The sequence below is a fragment of the Aspergillus brasiliensis genome (genome assembly GCF_001889945.1).
Source record: "Aspergillus brasiliensis CBS 101740 unplaced genomic scaffold ASPBRscaffold_38, whole genome shotgun sequence".
NCBI lineage: Eukaryota > Fungi > Ascomycota > Eurotiomycetes > Eurotiales > Aspergillaceae > Aspergillus > Aspergillus brasiliensis.
In genome coordinates, this window is record NW_027137479.1 from 15,507 (window position 1) to 33,944 (window position 18,438).

Here is an 18,438-nt window from a genome sequence, read left to right on the forward strand (position 1 = left end):
TTTTTTTTTAATAAAAAAAAAGCGAGGAAAATCTGCATTTGCTTTTTATTTTGGACAAGCAGCTCTTATTACAGGACACGAAACGACTAGACGAAGCCTGACTGGGGTGCTAGTACATACATAAGATCCAAGAGTACGATCAGCTGGTGATTTTTAATGCCAAACGAATCCATGTTTACGAATATCGGCCCATTCATCCTGTGACAACAGGAATCCCAATTTCCACCGTAACAGAGCCGTATCCTGCCGGTTGAAGTAGGATAAGGGGCAACAAAATCTGCCCCTACCTTCAATACGAAGTATGAGAGATGACTCTATGGAGTTGCCAAAAAGTACGCCTTCATATTTGCATGACTGGGACGTGCCCAGGACCAGCATCGCCTCATCAATAACTGGTAGATTCCAGGGTCCCTGCTCGCGAGACGTACCTTTGAATTCATGTTAATATGTTTTCAACATGGCCAAGAAGTACTTACTTTTTGTGGAGGGGTATCTGGTATCCCCTATTCTCTTAGGTCTCAACCTGCTGGAATATGCCTTTGGTAACGGTTGATCTTTACGTATCTCCGGTAGCGCTGGCGTTTGAGACCTAGCCGGAGCACATGCGAGATACGCGGAATCAGGAGTCTGCTGAGAATTCGGTGGGGTTGGGATTTGTGGCATCTCATTATTAGTCCAATCGGGCGAATTTGGTCGATATTCTCCACAGGGTGAAGGCTCTGTATCCAGGTATATCCTGGTGTCATTTCGCGCACTTCGCGGGTCATGCGAAGCTAGTCCATTCCCATTCCATGGAGAGTATAAGCGTCTGTGGTCATAACCTGGGCCATTGTCCCATTCCGTCAAATCGTCTGAATCGCATGCGCTGGTGTAGAGGTTTCTAAGCCACCGTGGAATTATTGCATGCCCAGCTATACCAAAACAGATCATTTTGTGCTATAGGAAGAGGTAATCTGGGAAAAGAAAAGAGAAGAATCAAAGGTATCAAAACAAAAGCGTTACAAGACCGAGATAGCTGTGGCCAAAGAACGTGAAGTGAGTATTCAATCATCTCGGTCTTATAGTTCGACCTTAGATCCCAGATTAAGTGATGCTAAGATAGCAGTAGGCGAGAAGACTCCTAGGCCAAGGTATATGGTTCTGAGCATCCACGTGCGGATCGTTCGGAATCAACGTAAGACTATGCACATTTGGGCCAAAAGGCTTATTAGGTTGCGTTCATTGTTTCTACACTATTGGCAAGGTTTTTCGTTACTGAACATCCACGTGTTGGTGTTCGTTGAGTTGCTCCTGATTAGCCCCGCTTCCGTTGACAGCCTAATCGTCGGCTTTTCTTGAAATGAACAAGTAACAAAAGCATTTACTGGTTATCTGGAACATGTCTTTACGCGACTTAGGATTTCTGACAAAGCTTGTTTATTATATTGCGTTTGTCCTTGTTTCACACCGATAACCATTTACCTTTTACCAACCTGATTAGGAACCACCACTTCATAAGAACGTATCTATGGAAGGATCTGTCTGATTCGGGCTTTTGGGGGGGTCATCTTGGGTCATCTTACGATACGCTAATCACGAATCGCGTCGACTTGCATAGCTAGTGGTTGATTCCGAGAAAAAAAATTTACATCCCATTACACGTAGGCACACACATCACGATAAACCCGTCCCACTTGATTGGTGGCGGTTTGGGATCCAACGCCCACGTGTCAGCCGTTTCATGCTGATCAACGTCTGACTTCTGCTGAGTACTGAACCTCGTTAACTTTCTGAGAAAGGTCGAAAAAACGCACTTCTGGTTTTTAAAGGGAGGAGAGATAACTGTAATTATAGTAAATGGCCGTGTATATAATGGTCAAGAATCCCAGTGGTCATTATTTATTTTTGTTTCTCTAAACAAACATCTTTCCAAACTTCCCAGGATATAGCAGAGCATTTCAATAAACGGTACTATTCTCATCCTTCGTGTACGGTGCTTCAAACTAATTGACTAAGGTGCCGTCCCTTCGCCATGCCAAACAAATGGAAGAAAGTCAAAGACATCCTCTTGCAAGATGGTTATAAAAAGCTTATAAGACCAACCGTTCCCGTCCATAAAACCGCCTTTCCCAAAACGACGCCTGAATTGGAAAAGATGGGAGTGCGATTTGACTACGCCGGTACTATCGAAGAAGACGAAAAGAAGTTCCATCGATTCCAAGTGCAGGTGAATTCTGGAAACAAGATACCAACTTCTTGGAAACAGTGGAGACAGAAACATAAAGAAGGGACCCATGGCAACGTGGCTACCATCAAGGTGCCTGATGGCGGGACTAAGGAGGATGTTCAGGCGGCTCTTGATGCGGTTGATAAAGAAATCGACTGATTTCATTCCGTATTTCTGTTACTCAATTCCGGAAACCACCAAGTTACCAAGTCTATGTTCAGTGTTTGTTGCTGGTGTTTTACTGAATTGGCTGCATGAATATGAGGCATCGAGTATTTCGTGTTTTTGATATGGAGATAAGTCCTAGATAGTAAGCTTTAGGCAAAGTTTAGGTGTTAGTATTAATCACTCCGCAAAGAGATTGACGAAAGGCACTATAATCTAGTCCACGACTTTTGAGGATACTTCCTGGGGTTGGACCCTGCATTGTCCAAATCCGCGAATGCGAGATCGGAAATAATAATGTCCGGTCTGCGGATCTTTCCACTGCTCTTTCAGCTCTTCCCGGTTCGAGGAGAAAAATCGTAGGCGGAACAACTAGGCATTTGATAAATGTATTATTATTCAAATCTACAAATACCAGAGACTTCGACGGGTAGGTGTTAATAATCAGGACTGTTAAGGGAGGACATTCAAGTTCTTTGATTATTCCCCACCCTGTCCGGAAAGATCACATGACTCAAATACGTGCCCAACCAATTTTCCAATGCCCCTCCATTTCCGGCCTCGGAATCATCAATTGCCAACGACGGTGCTATGGTTTATGATGTTGAAAACTCCCTATAAGATAAATATTGGCATTCCGCTCTCAAGCGCCCTGAATTGAATATAAGTGCACCCCGATCTTTCGCGTGCCAAAGATCTTTTCCACGGTTTCTGTACCAACATCAAAAAATCTTCCGCAATTTGCATTCACCCTTCTTGGACCCAGGTCTTCGGAAGGCTTATATTTGGCAAAACGGTGAGCATATGATCCGTTATAGCCTGCTTAATTCTCATCTTTGGCGCTTGATTAGCGAATACCAGCCAATTTACAAGGCAGACATTTACTACTGGCCATGGAGGTTGGAACCCCTCCTATCATGTTGACGTCAGAGACAAGCTAATTGTTTTTTTTCTTGCATCTCAGAGAGGGGAGAGGGCTCTTTCTGGATATGAAGAGGAAATCCCCAGCCATCGTTTTCCACCCGACGATAAAAGGAAGATAATTTACTTCAAAGGCGCATATCTTTCGATTATCAACAAAGAAACAAGTGACCAGCTCGTCTTTAAAGAAAACTTGACAGAATTCGAAGACTTCGAAATACCACCAAAATATACATGCTATGTTCGAGGCGCTGTGGTCTTTTTTAAAGTTTAGGAGGAGAGCGCGCATTGGACCTTGAAGAGATCATTCAGGAAATACCCATCATCATGGCCACACCAGAATGTGAAGGAAACATCCTGTGAATCGTCTTTTGGGAACATCACAGCCAAGCATCCTGTCGTGCTTAATTGTCGGCTTCTTTCCCATTTCCAGAGACTGCTGTTCTGAATGGCCCGTTTAAATTGTTCTGGCAGGACTAAGATACTGTCGACAGGAGCATTTGTGAACATGTATTTCATTTCTGTTCATTTTATTGTTAGCATTGACTTCGCATTTTGACCATATCATTCTTCTTACCCCTCTTTCCGTTAGACGGCTCTGTCAACTTTGCTACCACCCGATTATCTCGTACATCTCCCTCATCTCCCGTATATTGCCGAATACGTTTCTGTCCATAGTTATTAGGTGTCGTATCATTATTCTGAGGATATATGTAATCTGCGTCTGTCAGTCCCAGTACAACAAGTGATTCACAAACGAACTTACTGCTTGCTTCGGAACTGCATATATTTGACATCATATCACGTTGCTCTGTTTCAGGTAAGACTCCTGGTTCGCACAAATCAATTTCTGCGTTGTGGTATTCTATCTAGACATTAGCTCTCGCTAAAACAATTATTAATGGGACGAACTTCGAAGGAACTGTTGTGTGCTCGCATTTAGTGGCAGTTTTACTACGGTTCTTCGAATGGAGTCACGCAGGATCCAGTTCGAACGAAAAGCTCGTCTTCCTAGATATTCTTGAGTATTTTCCACAAGCCAATTGAACTCTTTGTCTGGGAGAGAAGAAAGGCCGTTGAAAGAGAGCATTAGAAATAATTGCGTGTCGCAGTTTAGTTTCAATAACTCGTTCCACCTTGGCGTACAATCTCCCGAAAGCTTTTTGACATTGTAAGTGATTCGCCGGACTGGTAAATCCCCTTTATGCCTAACAAGCTTGGAAACAGAAGCAAGCCTGATTAGCATGGGTACCTCGTCTGCAAGCATGTTAAGTCTGTTTTGCAGTGCAGTGCCGATTTCTTCTTCGAAATCTTCGAGTTGCAGAAGACTTTTGTGAAATTCTTCAAGTCTATCGAAGACGTTTTCAATCATGGCGTGCGCGTGGTGTGAATTGGTCTCGAAGCAGATGTATGTGAATAATAAAATTAGGGAGCTGGAGTACGAAAGAAAATAGCGAGCACAAACTCTGTTTTTGAATGCCAAACAGGCTTGATTGAGAGCTGATGATTTTTACCCCGCCTTTGCAGTTTTACACTTGAACAGCCGACACGTGGCCGTTTGGTTAGAAACAGTGGTATTCGGGAGAACGGTTTTCATCGTTACAGTTACAGAGTACGTTGACGTGGCACCGTCGAAACTCAGCCAATCATAGATGTTGCCCGTAAAATGACTAATTGGCCAAGACACAAGCGCAACCTTCTAGGACGACCGCGACCTTCCCCTTGGTTTACTATTATTTATCATCGCCTCTACCCATTAGTTGACAGGTAGAAGTGTCTCTACAGCATCCACATTGTCGTTTTTTTTTCTTTTCCTTTCGCGGACTATGAATCTTTTCTCCAGATCCTTATACCGAATTCGTAGGTTACCAGGGAGAAACATGAGCTCTAGCAGCAGTCGCAATCTGTTTGAATACACGTCGGGTCGGTTCTTGTAAGCACCTGCTGCTTACCTAAATTAGTTTGGCGATTGCGTTTTACTGAAATCCACGGTGCCTTAGATTCAACGAAGAACTTCGTCGAAGTGAACGATATGTACCATTCGATATCGATGCGCTCTTAAATGCTATATGCAATGCTGTCAGTCGAAATGTCGGTGACCTAGCTTCATTTTCTAAGATCGCAGAAGGGGGATTCAATCGGATTCTTCAGGCTACTTTTAAAGACGGCTATGCAGTGATTGCTAGGATACCATATAGAACCACCGTTCCAGAACATTATGCTGTGGCTAGTGAAGCCGCGACACTTGACCTCCTTCACTCCAATGGCATTCCTGTCCCCAAGGTTCTCACTTATGCCCCCAACCGTGCGAATCCTGTCGGTACAGAATACATTCTGATGGAAAAACTTGAAGGCGTGCCATTAAGCACTCAATGGTTTACAATGAATAATAAAGCCAGGGTAAAGATTATGAAGCAAATAGTCGACTTGGAAAAGCAGTTCATGAGTATCCGCTTTCCGGCTAGCGGGAGTTTATATTATCGCAAAGACTTAACGCAATTGCAACGTTCAATCTCCTTAGCTGTGCAAGATGACCAGCGCGGCCCTAGCGAAATTGTGGTTGGCCCAACAGCGCAGCATGAATGGTGGTACAAAGAAAGAGCACGCTTGGAAATTGATCGTGGCCCATGTCTGTTAATCATTTTTGCTCTGCACGAATGGTCCAGATGTATTGACGATAGATTTAGGGATTGATTTTCGCTCAGCCTTCGAGGCTCCTGCAAAACGTGAACTTGAATTCTGTAAACAGTTCGGCAGATCTCGCCTGCATGTTGAACGACATTTGCGTCAGCTATACGAGTTCAAGGAAGCACAGCCGGCAACTCACATACAACTTCTCCTGGATTTTTTAAGGTTGACACCTCATCTGGAAGTTCCTTCAGACCATCGCTTCTCTCGCCCTACCCTTCGGCACCCAGATTTTTCACCGAATAACATTTTAGTTAACTCATCCAACGATATATCGGGAATTATCGACTGGCAACATACTGTTGTTTTGCCACTTTGTTTATGCGCCGGTATACCAGATTACTTTCAAAATTGGGGTGATCCTTTGTCGGAGCGACTTGCAAAACCAGAGGTTGATATGCCAGACAATTTCAATCAACTGAACAAATTCGAGCAGGCGACAGTTCAAGAGACTATACGGAAACGCCTCGTCCATTTCTATTATGCTGCGCTGACTATGAATCAAATGCCAGATCACTTTGATGCACTGAGGGAGGAGAATCTAATGCTGCGTGCGAAACTATTTAGACGTTCCAGTGCGCCATGGGAAGGTGATTCATTGTCCCTCGAATATGCTATATTTCAGGCCTTTACAAACTGGCCTATGCATGTCGATGATATGGAACCTGCAAGTGCTGTTACGTGTCCAGTGCAGTTTTCAGAAAATGAGATCCAACGCATCTTAAAAGATCATGATCGAGAACAAGAAATAATGGAAGAGCTATCGGAAATGAGAGATCTGATCGGTATTGACGCTCTTGGCTGGGTTCCCGATGATGAGCAATTAGGACGATCGAAGGACGTCGTACGGCAGATTAAGGCAGGCTTAGCGGAGCACTGCAACACCGAACTAGAGCGGACTGCGTTGCAATCTCATTTTCCCTTCGATGATCATGATGAGGATAGCTAGGGAGTCCAGGAGATGTAGCTTATTGAACCAACTGTCAATATATTCATCGCCACTCAACTTTCGAGCAGACCAGGTTATCTTGCATGAAGTGTTGTAGGGTGAAGGGGTTGGGCAACTGAGCTGAACGGGAGAAACGAAAATAACGCCGATCACGTGAAGGAACTTCTTACTGTGTAGCGCAATATAGAGGGCACAAACTATTGTATGAGTGCATGGTGTTTGGCATTTCATGGCATTTCCGTTGAATACTCAACTGCTGGACCAGAGTCGAATAAAGAGATGAACCAAGCATCGATAAAGAAAAGAAAAAGTGCAGGAAGACTGATCCAGCGCACCTGTATGACGGTACAGGTCGACGTAGTCGACTGAACATGCACGCTTGGAAGTACAGTAGGTTATTAGTACTAGTGATAATGATATAACCATCGATTTACTAATCGCAAATATTGTACAGGAGGGTAGGGACACATGATTTTGGGACGTAGTCTGATTCCGTGAACCGTCTGGGTATGGTTTTTGAACTCATTTCATGCTGGAAGGCAGAAAATCAATATCTCTTATGCTGCATATCCCACAGCGACGATTGCCAGTGTCAAATGCAGCTAGTTCCCGGCAATGAATCTTCTCCACGTGGTCCCACAGTTTATTCGTCTTGCATTTCCGTTTTTGTCGGTCAACTTAAGGCAGACGCAAATCTCAGAGGCAGAACGGACATTGTAAGGGTCATATCTTTCGGGTATAATTTCGGCCTTCGGTGGTGTCGGGGTCGGCATTTGTTGTATTGAGACAGCTGCCTGCTTTCCTCGACGTGGGCTTTCCTTTCGACGTTGCCAGCGGACTAGAAGCCGTACATACTCGAGCCGACGATGGTGGGCATCCTCTGGTGTTTCCGCGAGCGCGGAGTAGCACAGAAGACGGACGAGCTCCGCCCGTTCAGAGGTATGATAATAGCGAGGCAGCTGGCTCTGTCCATCGCCGCTTGCGGCTTTAGAAGTGCCCTTATATTGTTGATTAAAAATTGCTGCATCGGTATTCCTAAAATGTCTCTTTCGGTTTCGCTCCTTAGCTTTGTCTCGGAGACATGCGAGCATGCTGTTCAGCTCCGCGTCTGCTCGCCTCTTCTGTTCACCGGCCTCCGTCCCTGCCGCATCCTTGATAGTGAGGCCCATCGCACGGATCCTCGCTGTGAGGCCCCGGGAAATCCTTCTCAAGCGCCGTACTTCCGGATCCCGGGATATCTTCCGAAACTGTGCATCTGTGAGGCCGATTGGGGCGGTATGGTCCGCCAAAAGTGTTGCTGACCGAAGGTCCCGCTGCACAATTTCATTTGATGGTCGCTTGTGAAATGCTGCTGCGGTGTCAAAGTCCACTACCTCATTGAGTTAATATTTAACAGCATTAGACTCATGATCGGCAACTTGATCACGAACAGACGATGGGGCTTGGTCTATTTGTGGAGCGTTTAGCTATAGGGGTCAACATCCATGCAGCTGGAAACATACTGTTGATCGCGTTGATTCCACCCCGGCGAAGTACTTTCTGCGTCAGATTACGCGCCTGGCCCGCCCGAATTCCAAGTCAAACGTTTAATGATGCCACTCCATGTCGGCGACTTGAGTGGTTGAATTTCAGATGTTCGATAGCCTTCTGCGGTATGCTCGGGCTTCCGAAATATTGGGATGTCTAATTTGTCTCTGTTTATTTTTAACTGAATACCTCACCGATGTGCAGGGATGGGCACAGTGTAGATATCCGCCACGTCTTTATCGTCGCGACGAAGATATCATTGTCGATAGCCAACGCCATCAGCTGACCTAGTAGGTCGAATATCAGGTTTTCTTCATGTTCGATCACAATCTCTTCCTGTATTTGTGTAAGCAGATGATTAACATTATCTACTTTAGGTCTGGAACTTACATTTTCGGCTTTCGGTCCTCCGCTTTCGTGTGAAGCAGGATTATGATAGCGGCGAAGATATGGCGTTCACCGGGAGTCGGATTGCGGACAATATAGAATTCAACATGTCTCCAAAGAATAGTTTTGGTCTTTACATCGCCCTCAAGATACCCGTCAACCGTAACACTAGAAGCGTCTGAGTCGCAGTCGAAGTCGCTCGCAGTTTTCAGATCGGAGTGGTGGCTGAAAATGTCATCCAGATCGGTTTCTTCCAGCTCGCTCATCTCAGTGTCTTTACCCGTTGTATGGCTGGAACCCCCAGAGGGCGCCTCGTCCTCCGACTTGTTAAACGAGCTCTCGTTTTTCGTACGATTACTGGGGTTCTTGGACCCAGAAGTTCCGAGGGGGCGTCCATCAGGTTGAAGGTTAACAGTATGTCTTATGTCAAACAATGATACTGCTCGGCAGGCGGAAATGCTCGATAAATTGAGACCAGCTAAGACGTATAGTCGTTGCTTCTCATCGGCAAAAACCGAGTCGCAATGGGCCATGTGAGTGACAAGAAAATGTAGAAGACCATCTGATGCTGCTGTAGGCTTGGGCAGAGGGTGTCTGCGCAAGCCCATCCGCTTACTTACACCGTTCATATACTATGCAGCCGCATTAGTCAACCCTCAAAGCCAGTTCCGTACGAGAACACTCACATCAAGGCAGACTGTCTGCATGCTCGGCTCCATATCCTTGCGGTTCTTAATGAAATAAAGTCTTTTCAGGGTTCTCCAATAGCTTGCAAGTGCACTGTCGAGAAGTTTTCCTCAATCCAGTCAAACCAGGACTTGACATCTGGGCCTGTAAGATTCATAAGCAGGGTACCTGGGTCCTGGCAAGCTTGGGAGCAGAACCTGGCAATAAGGACGGTCAGTAGTGTGGCTTGGGATTTGGAATAGGCATTTCCTGGACTTAAGACATACCGACTCCATTTCCCCCTAACCGAGGCCGCTGAGATGTTTGTGTCAGATGCATACTTGGGCAGTGTTGGACCGCTTTCGAGGTGCAGCTTCCAACGCTCAGCGTAGTAGAGGTATACGGAGTAAGGGTCCAAGGGAGGCTTAGGGACCAGGCCTACGGAGTAGGTCAATTTAGCCTTTTAGGTCGTATTACATCTCCACACTCCAGACCTTCTGATTGGCTATCATCCAGGGGCGGGGCTGGCTGCTTAGACCCTACTGGAACATTCCCTACATACTTCAGGGCCGGTGCTGTGTCTAAAAGTGGTAGGTAAGCTCACAATAGGACCAATTAGTTTGTTCGATAACAAAGAACCCCACCCTCCAGAGCAAGAGCAAGGCACTGGAATGATTTGTATGAGACAACTGATCACAGCATACCTACGTCAACCGCAGCAATATTCTGAATAGAGCAGATCTGGAGATAGATCTTTAATTTTAGCTGCTGAAACATATCGAACACACTCGCCATGTCTATAAAACTGTCAGGCTTGTCCCAAGATGCACACCGCATTTTGGCATGGACGAGCTTTCTCGCATCAATTCAGTCATGCATTGGTTCAGTGCCGTTATTCAACAGTGCAAGACTGTTGTTCAGGGGCTTCTGTGTTTCCCGAAGTCACTTCCATGCTTGGGGTTCAGTGAGGAAGATTTAACTTCAATTGAAACTGTCCCTGGCTCATCTAATAATGTTATGTTACCCACACCAGCTGTGAGTACCAAGCGTACATTTGTTTTGACGCATATACTGATGACCTTTGGGATGTAGTCGGATCATAGTCCTACCCAGTCACGGCTCAGGCAACCTTCTCCATCCTCTTTAACCGTGTTGAACCAGCAGAATTTTCCAGCCCCCTTTCCCCCTGTGAGGCGTATGCCGCACACGCACAACGGTTCTATCCGGTCCTGGTTATGATTTTGGTGACAAAAATACGGAGTTGTGTGACCAGATCGAAACCTACAGGGCATCACTTACCGCCTACGGAGGTTGACCAGGTATTATCGAAACTGAAGACAGTACCAGAGATCAGCTTGACTATTGCATTTTATCACTAGAGATCTCATCATAGAATATTCTGATTCTTCTCGTAAAAAGCTCGCACATCAGGATTTAGACACGGCAAATCTCACGGACTTAGCGTGGAGAAACCTGAACAAATTTTCAAGGCGATTCCGAATTTAGATTGACCCTGAGTAGGCTACTATATTTCAAGTATAGCAGTGAATAAGGTTGTGAAGTTTGCAGTCTTGAATGAGAAAGTTTCTAGACATAAGAATAAGATTGATCAACTCACCGATCAGAACAGACAAGTCACAAATACATGGAGTCGACTGCTGTATGCCCTCCCCCAGTGTTTGCAGGAGTGGGGGAGGGATTATTCCAAGTCACAGAGCACTTCTTCCAACAGAGAGCATACCTCATAGGCAAACATTATCGTACAATTTGCGCGCGTTATTGACATTTATACAGGCAGCAAAAACAGAATCTATACAGTTCATCAGGATAATACCAAAGGAAACAACGCCAAACAAGGTAGACACATGGAAGTAAGCAGCCAGTAACCTTAAGGAAAGCCACGCTGATTACGGAAGGCAAAGAAGAAGGCAGCCCAAGAAGAGCAGGCTAGGAGAGCAAGATACATGGAGGTTATAGACATGGATTCATGATTTGCACAAGTCTAGAAGATAGTCAATCCAAATTATGATCTGACAAAGTATAGTATATAAACATCAGATACTATTTTCAATAGAGGTGCCCTTTCAAATAGACGTAAACATTGTCACCCAACCCGCGCACTATCTCTTGAATGGCGCTCTCTTTCAACTAAGCAATCCTCGACGGTCTGACCATATCTTTGACAAAGCCTCGTCCAGCTAAACGAGCGCGAAGGGTGGTTCGAGGAATATTAAAGACGTGTGCAGCCTCACGAATACTGGCAACTTGATCTTTCTGAATAGATTCAATGGCAAGGAGAATCCTACCTTCTTGCTCCACTGCAGTTTTTGATGAGATATCTGACTTTGGTGGGATCTGTGGTGGTTGAATTGCTTCAGGTAGGTGGTTGGAGGTGGTGTTTTGGTAGAGGTGGGCCGCGCGATTGTGGATTACGTTATATAGTGGGCGGAAAGTTTAACATGCCTTAGGCAATTAGTCCAGCCTCAGGCAGATGATGAGGTAAAATAGCAGGCGGTAGTAATTCTGCTAGTTCTATAAGCGAGCCTTATTTACTAAGGTAGGCGGTAGCGCCTTCCCTTCTTTATCGTATCGCAGCCGTTTCGGAGCGTAGAAAAGAAGGTTTGACTAGTATATCGGAGATCACCTGAAAGGCAAAGAGAGAGACATATCGAAGACTTTCTAGAACGAAAGGTACTCAAGTTATGGCCAATAAAAACTGGAGAACTTTGACCAGACTTCACAGCAGTATCGATCCAAGAAGTATCTTTGAAGATCTTCTGCCCGAGGCTACGACCGGTATGGAATATGCTGACTCCCTGATTTGGTGGTAATTCTTGCACCGCTAACTGTATGTATAAAGAAGCCGACCTCCAAAGACTAGGAGCCCATCTATGACGGATGCCTCTTATTCGTGGGAATGCGCCGATTGCCACCTCTGAATCCTTTAGTGAGCCTGCTCAGCTACAACAATATGACTGGATCAGCCAGATCAATAAGGCACTGCTGGAAAATGCGAATGCAAGCCATGCAGCGACTAGCATGTGCGTTCCAAGACTTGCTGAAGCGCCAAAGCTGCCCAGAATCATGTTGATCCCGGAAGTATTCAGACAGTATATGACGTTTGCACCGATCGTTGCGGACGTAATCAGAGCCAAGGAAAGCTAGAACAGTTAGCGAGCCCTTCCTCGTATCTCAGATTTCAATGGTAATAGATATACCACGCAGAAAGTAAGGAGCAGCTTATTTCCTCCGTCAAAAGCCATCTTCCTAATACCTAGAAGTGTTGTAAAGGTCGCCGCGACGAAGCCAGAGATATATAACCAAGTAATTGCCCTTGACATATTGTAATATCCGGTGAGGACTTTATCATCAATTGTTGAAACCAGCTCGCCGATCTCTGTCGAAGCAGAATTCAAAATACCGGAGATATTGAACGTAAAGGATATACTTGGCCGGGAACAGGAGACGGCTTGAGTATCGTTGCCTTCGCAGTAGCCCCACAAGCCGACGGTGTAATACGCTGGGAGCTCTGACTGGAGCTCTTTTTCCAAGGTCCGAAGCGCATCGCTCGCTTGACTCACAACCGTCCCGGCGGCAGTAGAAGCCTTGGTTGCGATACCCTCAACGGCAGTAGAAGCTTCAGAAGCTGCACTATCCATGCCTTCTGCGACACTGCTGGCGACATTCGAAACCCCGTCTGTGACGCTTGACGAGACTCCGGACAAGTCGATGGAGCGGCGAAGACGGAGGTCGCCGAGGTTTGGAAAATCACTTAAATTGACCTTTTTGAGCTGTAAACGTGCATCATGAGTGAAAGAAATACATCGGCCCACCTTCATGAAATATAGACCCGGAGGAGAGGATGAAGATGTGCAGCCTACAAACACCACTGCCAAGGATACCAGTACCGCAATGGAAAGTGACAAAGCACTAATGGAGCCCAACTGACCGAAGCTACCGGCCAACCGAGGGATCATCTCTAAACAGCTGTAATCTGGAATACTACTAGACTGGTACAAAGCTTGAAGGCCTTCAAACTTAAAAGACAGGTTGTCCTGGAATATGTGTCAAGTCCTACTCTGGCTTCAACCAGCGAGTGGCCGTTACAGTAAGGTGAACGATCCTCGGACTGGACGGGTGGACACGTTGGCCTAATATACTTTGCGCTGGAGATTATATACAGTAGATCAAAGCTATGCGCATATCAAGCAGCGCCAGGCTCTGTTTTACTGACTCCCGTTTAGCCGTGGGAAAAGTGAAGCTGCTTGTACAAGGACGCCGTGGTTTATCAGTGGGGTTGGCTTTTCACGTCTGAGTAGCTGCAGGAATCTCGATTTGTTTATTTTGGCCCTATTCGCAGACCATTAGGAAACGACTGAGGATGTCAGTGAATATGTATGAAAGTGCCTCCTTGATTGCCAGTCAATTCTGGATTGCTGCAGTTATCTTCTATCTGAGCAAGATGATATACGGTTATAGCACTTGTACTGTGGAAATCACTGATTGCACTTAGTAAGGCAAGTAGAGTCGATTGGTGAGCGTTTCGTGTAGGTATTCCTGCAGACACCCAACTGATAGGCCAGACATGACAACTGCGGCCTAGGTCTTGACGATGTTACAGACGATTGTTATGTCTGTAAAAGATCCCAAAACTGGAGATGATCGGTATGAAGAGCTGGCCTGATACAGTTCTAGATGCTCTATGTAGCCATATGCGTGGTAATGGATATGCACATGAGTGCACCCGGCTTACGGAGCTCCAAAGGTATTATCTTTACCAGGGCACACGCGATTACAGGGGTATTTTCTCACTCGACGCTTTTCAGAATACAGTAATCGAAAAGCTACCTGTTAATTATCCTGAAGAGCGAGGCCGGACGCTGGCTATGGGAAGCATCTTTTGATTGAATTGGTTCAAGCCACAGACGAACAAGGAGGATTAGTCCTCTGCGGGCAACGCTATTCGAGGCCACATACGGGAGATTGTACGAGATTACCTCCATCAGTGTGAAGAGATTTCAGAATTGAAACACTGGCCGAACGGTGGTTAATGAGAACGGAGTGTGGGCGTTCTGAAGCGTTCTGGTAAATATGTTATGTAGCAGAGAGGATGGGTCGTAGCTCAGTGGCGGCGAAGTCTTTAGCAAATGGCCTCTCCCGAGCAAAGACGTACAATGTGGAAGAGACCGTGCTCTGAGGACCACCACATGGTTTCTTAGAAGCCCAGCAAACGTTCCGAGGAGCATTCTTCGTCATTCTGGAGCGACCGGCCGTTCAGGGAACGATATTGAAGGTGGATATCTCGGAATCAAGGAATGTGATCGGGTCATACCATACCGCTAAAAGTCGCTTTCGAGGGATTAAAGAACAGCATCATCGGGGACAGAATAAGAGCGTCAGTGGATATAAAACATGACAACTCCTGCACTTCATCGGCTTGATGGCAAGGACCCGGTCAGGTACTTCTTCGTCTGCATTGTTACAGCTACCAAAATGGGCCAGGAGAACGGCGACCACGAGTTTACGAAGGATCTCTCTACACCTGATGTATGCTCGCACTTAGCTGCCCGTGAAGACCATTGGGTAGCCACTACACAGCTCTCTCAAGACGATGATGCCGACATTGATGCCAGACCGGGATATACTCCTCTTACGTGGGCAGCCTACAGGTGCCCTTGCGGTGCTGTTGGCCAGCTGCTTGCGTCCGGAGCAAATTCTGCATCCCAAGACACCGACAAATTCCTCGCACTTCACATAGCAGCAGGAAAAGGACATTTGCCGGTTGTGGAGCTGCTCCTGCAACTTCCTGGAATCAATGTAAATGCGCAGGACAAACATGGGTCAACCGCTCTTCATAAAGCAGCATATAAGGGACGTTTGCCAATTGTCGAGCTGCTCCTGCAACATCGTGGCACCGATGTCAATAAGAAGGACAATTACGGGTGCACCGCGCTTCATGAAGCGTCAGATGAAGGACGTTGGCGAGTTGTGGAGCTACTCCTGCGACGAAGTACGGTTGATATCAATGCACAAGACAACGACGGTTGGTCCGCACTTCACATAGCGGCATGCAAAGGACATTTGGCAATGGTCAGGCTGCTCCTGCAACATCCTGGAATAAATGTCAATTTGAAGAACAATCACGGTCAGACTGCTCTCTGGTTTGCAAAAGAGAAAACAGACACGCCGATATACTACTCTCTCGCTGGCGATCCCCGGCTGAACATCAACGAAATAATCAACCCGTTTGGCTCCCCACCGCATCAATGTCACACCTGCTCCGAAATGGAAGAAAAAATGCCTGTCACAAAGATGCTCGCACTGTTCTTGTTAGTTGCCTTATTCATTGCTGCCGGTTTGCGTCCCACATGTGATTGAACATTTAGTGGATAGCACCTATACTCGCAACGGTCGTGTTACCAACTCTTACAGCACATGATAGCAATGACTTCAGGAATTATTTCTCTTTTCAACAATCTATCAAGTCCGACGCATACTTGCACATTCCTCGTCTTTCAGTCAGATTGTATTCCATTGACGAATTCGGAGCATCGTGATATGTTCGCCGCGGCCAGTGGCCAGTTCTGCTGCCCTCGAGAATATTTTGAATTACGAGACCCGTACAAACACGTTGGCAGGAATACAAGAACTTCTCTAAAGTGCTTTTCCTTTTGTAGTTGCTGTCCAAATATGAAATAAAGCTTGGCCGAACACGGCCATATGCTTTCGCTCTTTTCGCCTATTTAGTATAGTCATTTTAAAATAGATAGTCGCTACCACGCGGACAGACTTCACACTGCCATCCGCTCATGCCAAACCCTCTGCTTTACGCCGCCTAGGAAGGCGCTCATAAGACGACTTTCTCCATACACTTATAGAGGGCCCGGTTTAAAACCTTTCAGAAGACCTTGGGGGAGTCGGTACGGCATCTTTGAAGGCTTTGTAACAGCCTACTATACCGCGCAACGAACGGAACGGAGACCCAGGCGTCATGTAGCAAAAGGCCGTCCATTAGAAAAGAAAAAGAAAGAGAAACTACTGCCCAGAAACACCTACGGGTGATAACGAATGCCTATAATGCGACTATCACTAATTACAGCTTGACGACCGAAACACACTAGGGGAAAGACAAGGGAGACCGGATATAGGATTCACAGATTATTGACCATGGTTCAATCGCAAGTTACCAAGTATTATAGCCAGGTGACCACTGATACTAACAAACCAGCCACTACCACATAAGGGGCCCCAGTCTATAGACCACTGCTGAACTCGGTCCTGATCCGAGCCTTTGCTCGCCGTGGTCAGCAGTTGGCAGATGGCAGATGGCAGATGGCAGGGCCCATCTAGGCATTTCCTCCCATCAAGAAACTCTCTATGAAAGGAAGTAAAATGGATAACAAGCACTTTTCAAAATACAGGTTGTCTTTCCGTGCCACTCTCTACGTCAGATATATTTTAAAACGATGATTAGACATTCTCTGCCCGCTGGCCTCACCAGAAAGGTCACGCAGACTCTGTTCATGGCCAGCATCCAGCTATATGCTGGGAGAGCACGACACAAGTCCTGAGAGTCCTGCGGGATGGTCTATTGACGTTCCCACCCGAGAGTTGCAGCTTAACGCAACGGTTATCTTGGGCCCATCTCACGAGTATATGCGGTCCAAGCCAATCAAAATGGAATAAAATAAAATAGAAATTAAAATTAAAAATAAAAGTAAAGATATGGTACCCTTTTATTCACGACATATAACTCGGCTTGATGGGCTTATGCAGTACGAGCAGAGCTTATACGTACAACCGGGATCTGACTCTATTTTCCTTTGACTACTCCATTCCAAGCTCAACCGTGCGAGAATTGCGTGGCGGTATTCGCTTGGAGGTACAGTGCCAGCTCTTCCCGCCATAAAACTTCCAAAAGAGGTGATTGATTGTATTTCATTCTTCATACCAACTCTATCGAGAAGTGAATGACTGCCTGCTTTTCCCGTGAAGGTATGGAGGTTAGATAGACAATAGATATCACTCTGGTCTATGATTTTCAGGTACGGCCAACGGCTCAGTGAGTCAACAAGGAATCATGCGAGACTGGCCTTGGTCGACCGTGGACATGGACAGATCGCATGTTGCAATCAAAATGGGAAATATGGGAGTTAGGCATGATACTTTGCTTTATAGGCGTCAGCGGAGATATACCAACCAGGGGGCTTTTCAAGAGCTGCTTGCATTGCCATATCTATAAGCCGCCATCAAGAGAGATACAGTTTAATTCTGGAATAACACTGAACGTCCAGAACACTGTCACCTCCCTATCTTGCCGCTCTTGCAAAAGAGCCGACTGTACGACACACGCTATCACCGGCGTCTCTCCCCTGAGAAAATGAAAGACGTGGATGCTTATCAAAAGGGAAAGCTGTGCACACAATATACTGTACCATAAGCAATTACAAATTTCATACTTATATAACATGAGTCCTAGTTCTGGATGCGACACGAGCAATCAAAGCAGGCAGCCTCCAGCCGTTCCAGTATCATTGACGACAATCGTGACGTCGCATGCTGATTGAAAAGAGCGCCCACCAGATACTCAACTGGGATTCTATGGAACCAGTGCAACAGGACTAGCTTCTTCTCTGTACCAATTAGCCAGGTCCAACAGCAAGTCACCGTAAGAAACAGGCCAAGCTATCTGTAAGAGAGCTTAGTCTCGGCGAGGACACAAACATGTAATATACATACCTTCCGTACTAAGATAAAGCGGTGTTTTGCGTTGGACATTGGGAGGCCAATAGCGGTGGTCCTTTCCAAAATGGGCTTGGAGATACTTCGATACCAGTCTTGTGATCAGGAAGCACTCCAGCCTTGATGCGTGGTCAAGAGCGCTTTTGAATAAACAGGATGTGCCGGGCGTGCGAACATATATATCGAA

General features: G+C 46.1%; 12 protein-coding genes across 12 annotated transcripts; 4 read left to right on the plus strand and 8 right to left on the minus strand.

The window, feature by feature from the left end:
• Positions 1-19: 19 nt before the first annotated feature.
• Positions 20-930, minus strand: ASPBRDRAFT_70290 (uncharacterized protein; the record flags this gene model as incomplete). Its single annotated transcript, XM_067629066.1, has 3 exons — positions 20-243; positions 288-428; positions 477-930. 3 exons carry the CDS (start codon positions 928-930, stop codon positions 194-196), a joined length of 645 nt encoding a protein of 214 aa, XP_067472869.1. The 3' UTR covers positions 20-193.
• Positions 931-1,782: 852 nt separating this feature from the next.
• ASPBRDRAFT_70291 (uncharacterized protein) lies at positions 1,783-2,658 on the plus strand. Its single transcript, XM_067629067.1, has 2 exons — positions 1,783-1,947; positions 1,996-2,658. The coding sequence occupies exon 2, from the start codon at positions 2,012-2,014 to the stop codon at positions 2,363-2,365; it is 354 nt and encodes a 117-aa protein (XP_067472870.1). The 5' UTR covers positions 1,783-1,947; positions 1,996-2,011; the 3' UTR covers positions 2,366-2,658.
• A 423-nt stretch (positions 2,659-3,081) lies between these two features.
• On the minus strand, positions 3,082-3,814 carry ASPBRDRAFT_49627 (uncharacterized protein; the record flags this gene model as incomplete). The annotated part of the gene is made up of 2 exons (XM_067626388.1): positions 3,082-3,270; positions 3,336-3,814. The coding sequence occupies one exon, from the start codon at positions 3,809-3,811 to the stop codon at positions 3,563-3,565; it is 249 nt and encodes an 82-aa protein (XP_067472871.1). The 3' UTR covers positions 3,082-3,270; positions 3,336-3,562.
• Positions 3,339-3,566, plus strand: ASPBRDRAFT_139686 (uncharacterized protein; the record flags this gene model as incomplete). The annotated part of the gene is made up of 1 exon (XM_067619116.1): positions 3,339-3,566. A coding segment is annotated over one exon (228 nt), but the record flags the coding sequence as incomplete, so codon positions are not given.
• On the minus strand, positions 3,729-4,767 carry ASPBRDRAFT_49629 (uncharacterized protein). Its single transcript, XM_067626389.1, has 3 exons — positions 4,066-4,767; positions 3,870-3,960; positions 3,729-3,813 (listed from the first exon to the last, which is right to left on the minus strand). Exon 1 carries the CDS (start codon positions 4,662-4,664, stop codon positions 4,191-4,193), a length of 474 nt encoding a protein of 157 aa, XP_067472873.1. The 5' UTR covers positions 4,665-4,767; the 3' UTR covers positions 3,729-3,813; positions 3,870-3,960; positions 4,066-4,190.
• Positions 4,768-5,172: 405 nt separating this feature from the next.
• Positions 5,173-6,929, plus strand: ASPBRDRAFT_35798 (uncharacterized protein; the record flags this gene model as incomplete). Its single annotated transcript, XM_067623384.1, has 3 exons — positions 5,173-5,225; positions 5,293-5,921; positions 5,959-6,929. 3 exons carry the CDS (start codon positions 5,173-5,175, stop codon positions 6,927-6,929), a joined length of 1,653 nt encoding a protein of 550 aa, XP_067472874.1.
• Positions 6,930-7,012: 83 nt separating this feature from the next.
• Positions 7,013-7,376, minus strand: ASPBRDRAFT_490529 (uncharacterized protein). The gene has a single exon (XM_067626234.1). It carries the CDS (start codon positions 7,300-7,302, stop codon positions 7,096-7,098), a length of 207 nt encoding a protein of 68 aa, XP_067472875.1. The 5' UTR covers positions 7,303-7,376; the 3' UTR covers positions 7,013-7,095.
• A 75-nt stretch (positions 7,377-7,451) lies between these two features.
• Positions 7,452-10,346, minus strand: ASPBRDRAFT_670028 (uncharacterized protein; the record flags this gene model as incomplete). Its single annotated transcript, XM_067628827.1, has 8 exons — positions 7,452-7,606; positions 7,639-8,298; positions 8,514-8,637; positions 8,706-8,788; positions 8,917-9,475; positions 9,625-9,727; positions 9,797-9,947; positions 10,214-10,346. 8 exons carry the CDS (start codon positions 10,344-10,346, stop codon positions 7,452-7,454), a joined length of 1,968 nt encoding a protein of 655 aa, XP_067472876.1.
• A 36-nt stretch (positions 10,347-10,382) lies between these two features.
• Positions 10,383-10,601, plus strand: ASPBRDRAFT_139704 (uncharacterized protein; the record flags this gene model as incomplete). The annotated part of the gene is made up of 1 exon (XM_067619119.1): positions 10,383-10,601. The coding sequence occupies one exon, from the start codon at positions 10,383-10,385 to the stop codon at positions 10,599-10,601; it is 219 nt and encodes a 72-aa protein (XP_067472877.1).
• Positions 10,602-11,657: 1,056 nt separating this feature from the next.
• Positions 11,658-11,864, minus strand: ASPBRDRAFT_139700 (uncharacterized protein; the record flags this gene model as incomplete). Its single annotated transcript, XM_067619118.1, has 1 exon — positions 11,658-11,864. A coding segment is annotated over one exon (207 nt), but the record flags the coding sequence as incomplete, so codon positions are not given.
• Positions 11,865-12,466: 602 nt separating this feature from the next.
• Positions 12,467-13,486, minus strand: ASPBRDRAFT_139708 (SUR7/PalI family protein; the record flags this gene model as incomplete). The annotated part of the gene is made up of 3 exons (XM_067619120.1): positions 12,467-12,670; positions 12,728-13,291; positions 13,343-13,486. 3 exons carry the CDS (start codon positions 13,484-13,486, stop codon positions 12,467-12,469), a joined length of 912 nt encoding a protein of 303 aa, XP_067472879.1.
• Positions 13,487-17,483: 3,997 nt separating this feature from the next.
• ASPBRDRAFT_670033 (uncharacterized protein) lies at positions 17,484-18,438 on the minus strand (the record flags this gene model as incomplete). Its single annotated transcript, XM_067628828.1, has 3 exons — positions 17,484-17,745; positions 18,090-18,142; positions 18,249-18,438. Coding segments are annotated over 3 exons (420 nt in total), but the record flags the coding sequence as incomplete, so codon positions are not given.

Bases quoted from the DNA above. Each gene is read 5' to 3' on its own strand.
- ASPBRDRAFT_49629 (XM_067626389.1), bottom strand. From the start codon at position 4,664: ATGATTGAAAACGTCTTCGATAGACTTGAAGAATTTCACAAAAGTCTT.
- ASPBRDRAFT_490529 (XM_067626234.1), bottom strand. From the start codon at position 7,302: ATGTTCAGTCGACTACGTCGACCTGTACCGTCATACAGGTGCGCTGGA.
- ASPBRDRAFT_70291 (XM_067629067.1), top strand. From the start codon at position 2,012: ATGCCAAACAAATGGAAGAAAGTCAAAGACATCCTCTTGCAAGATGGT.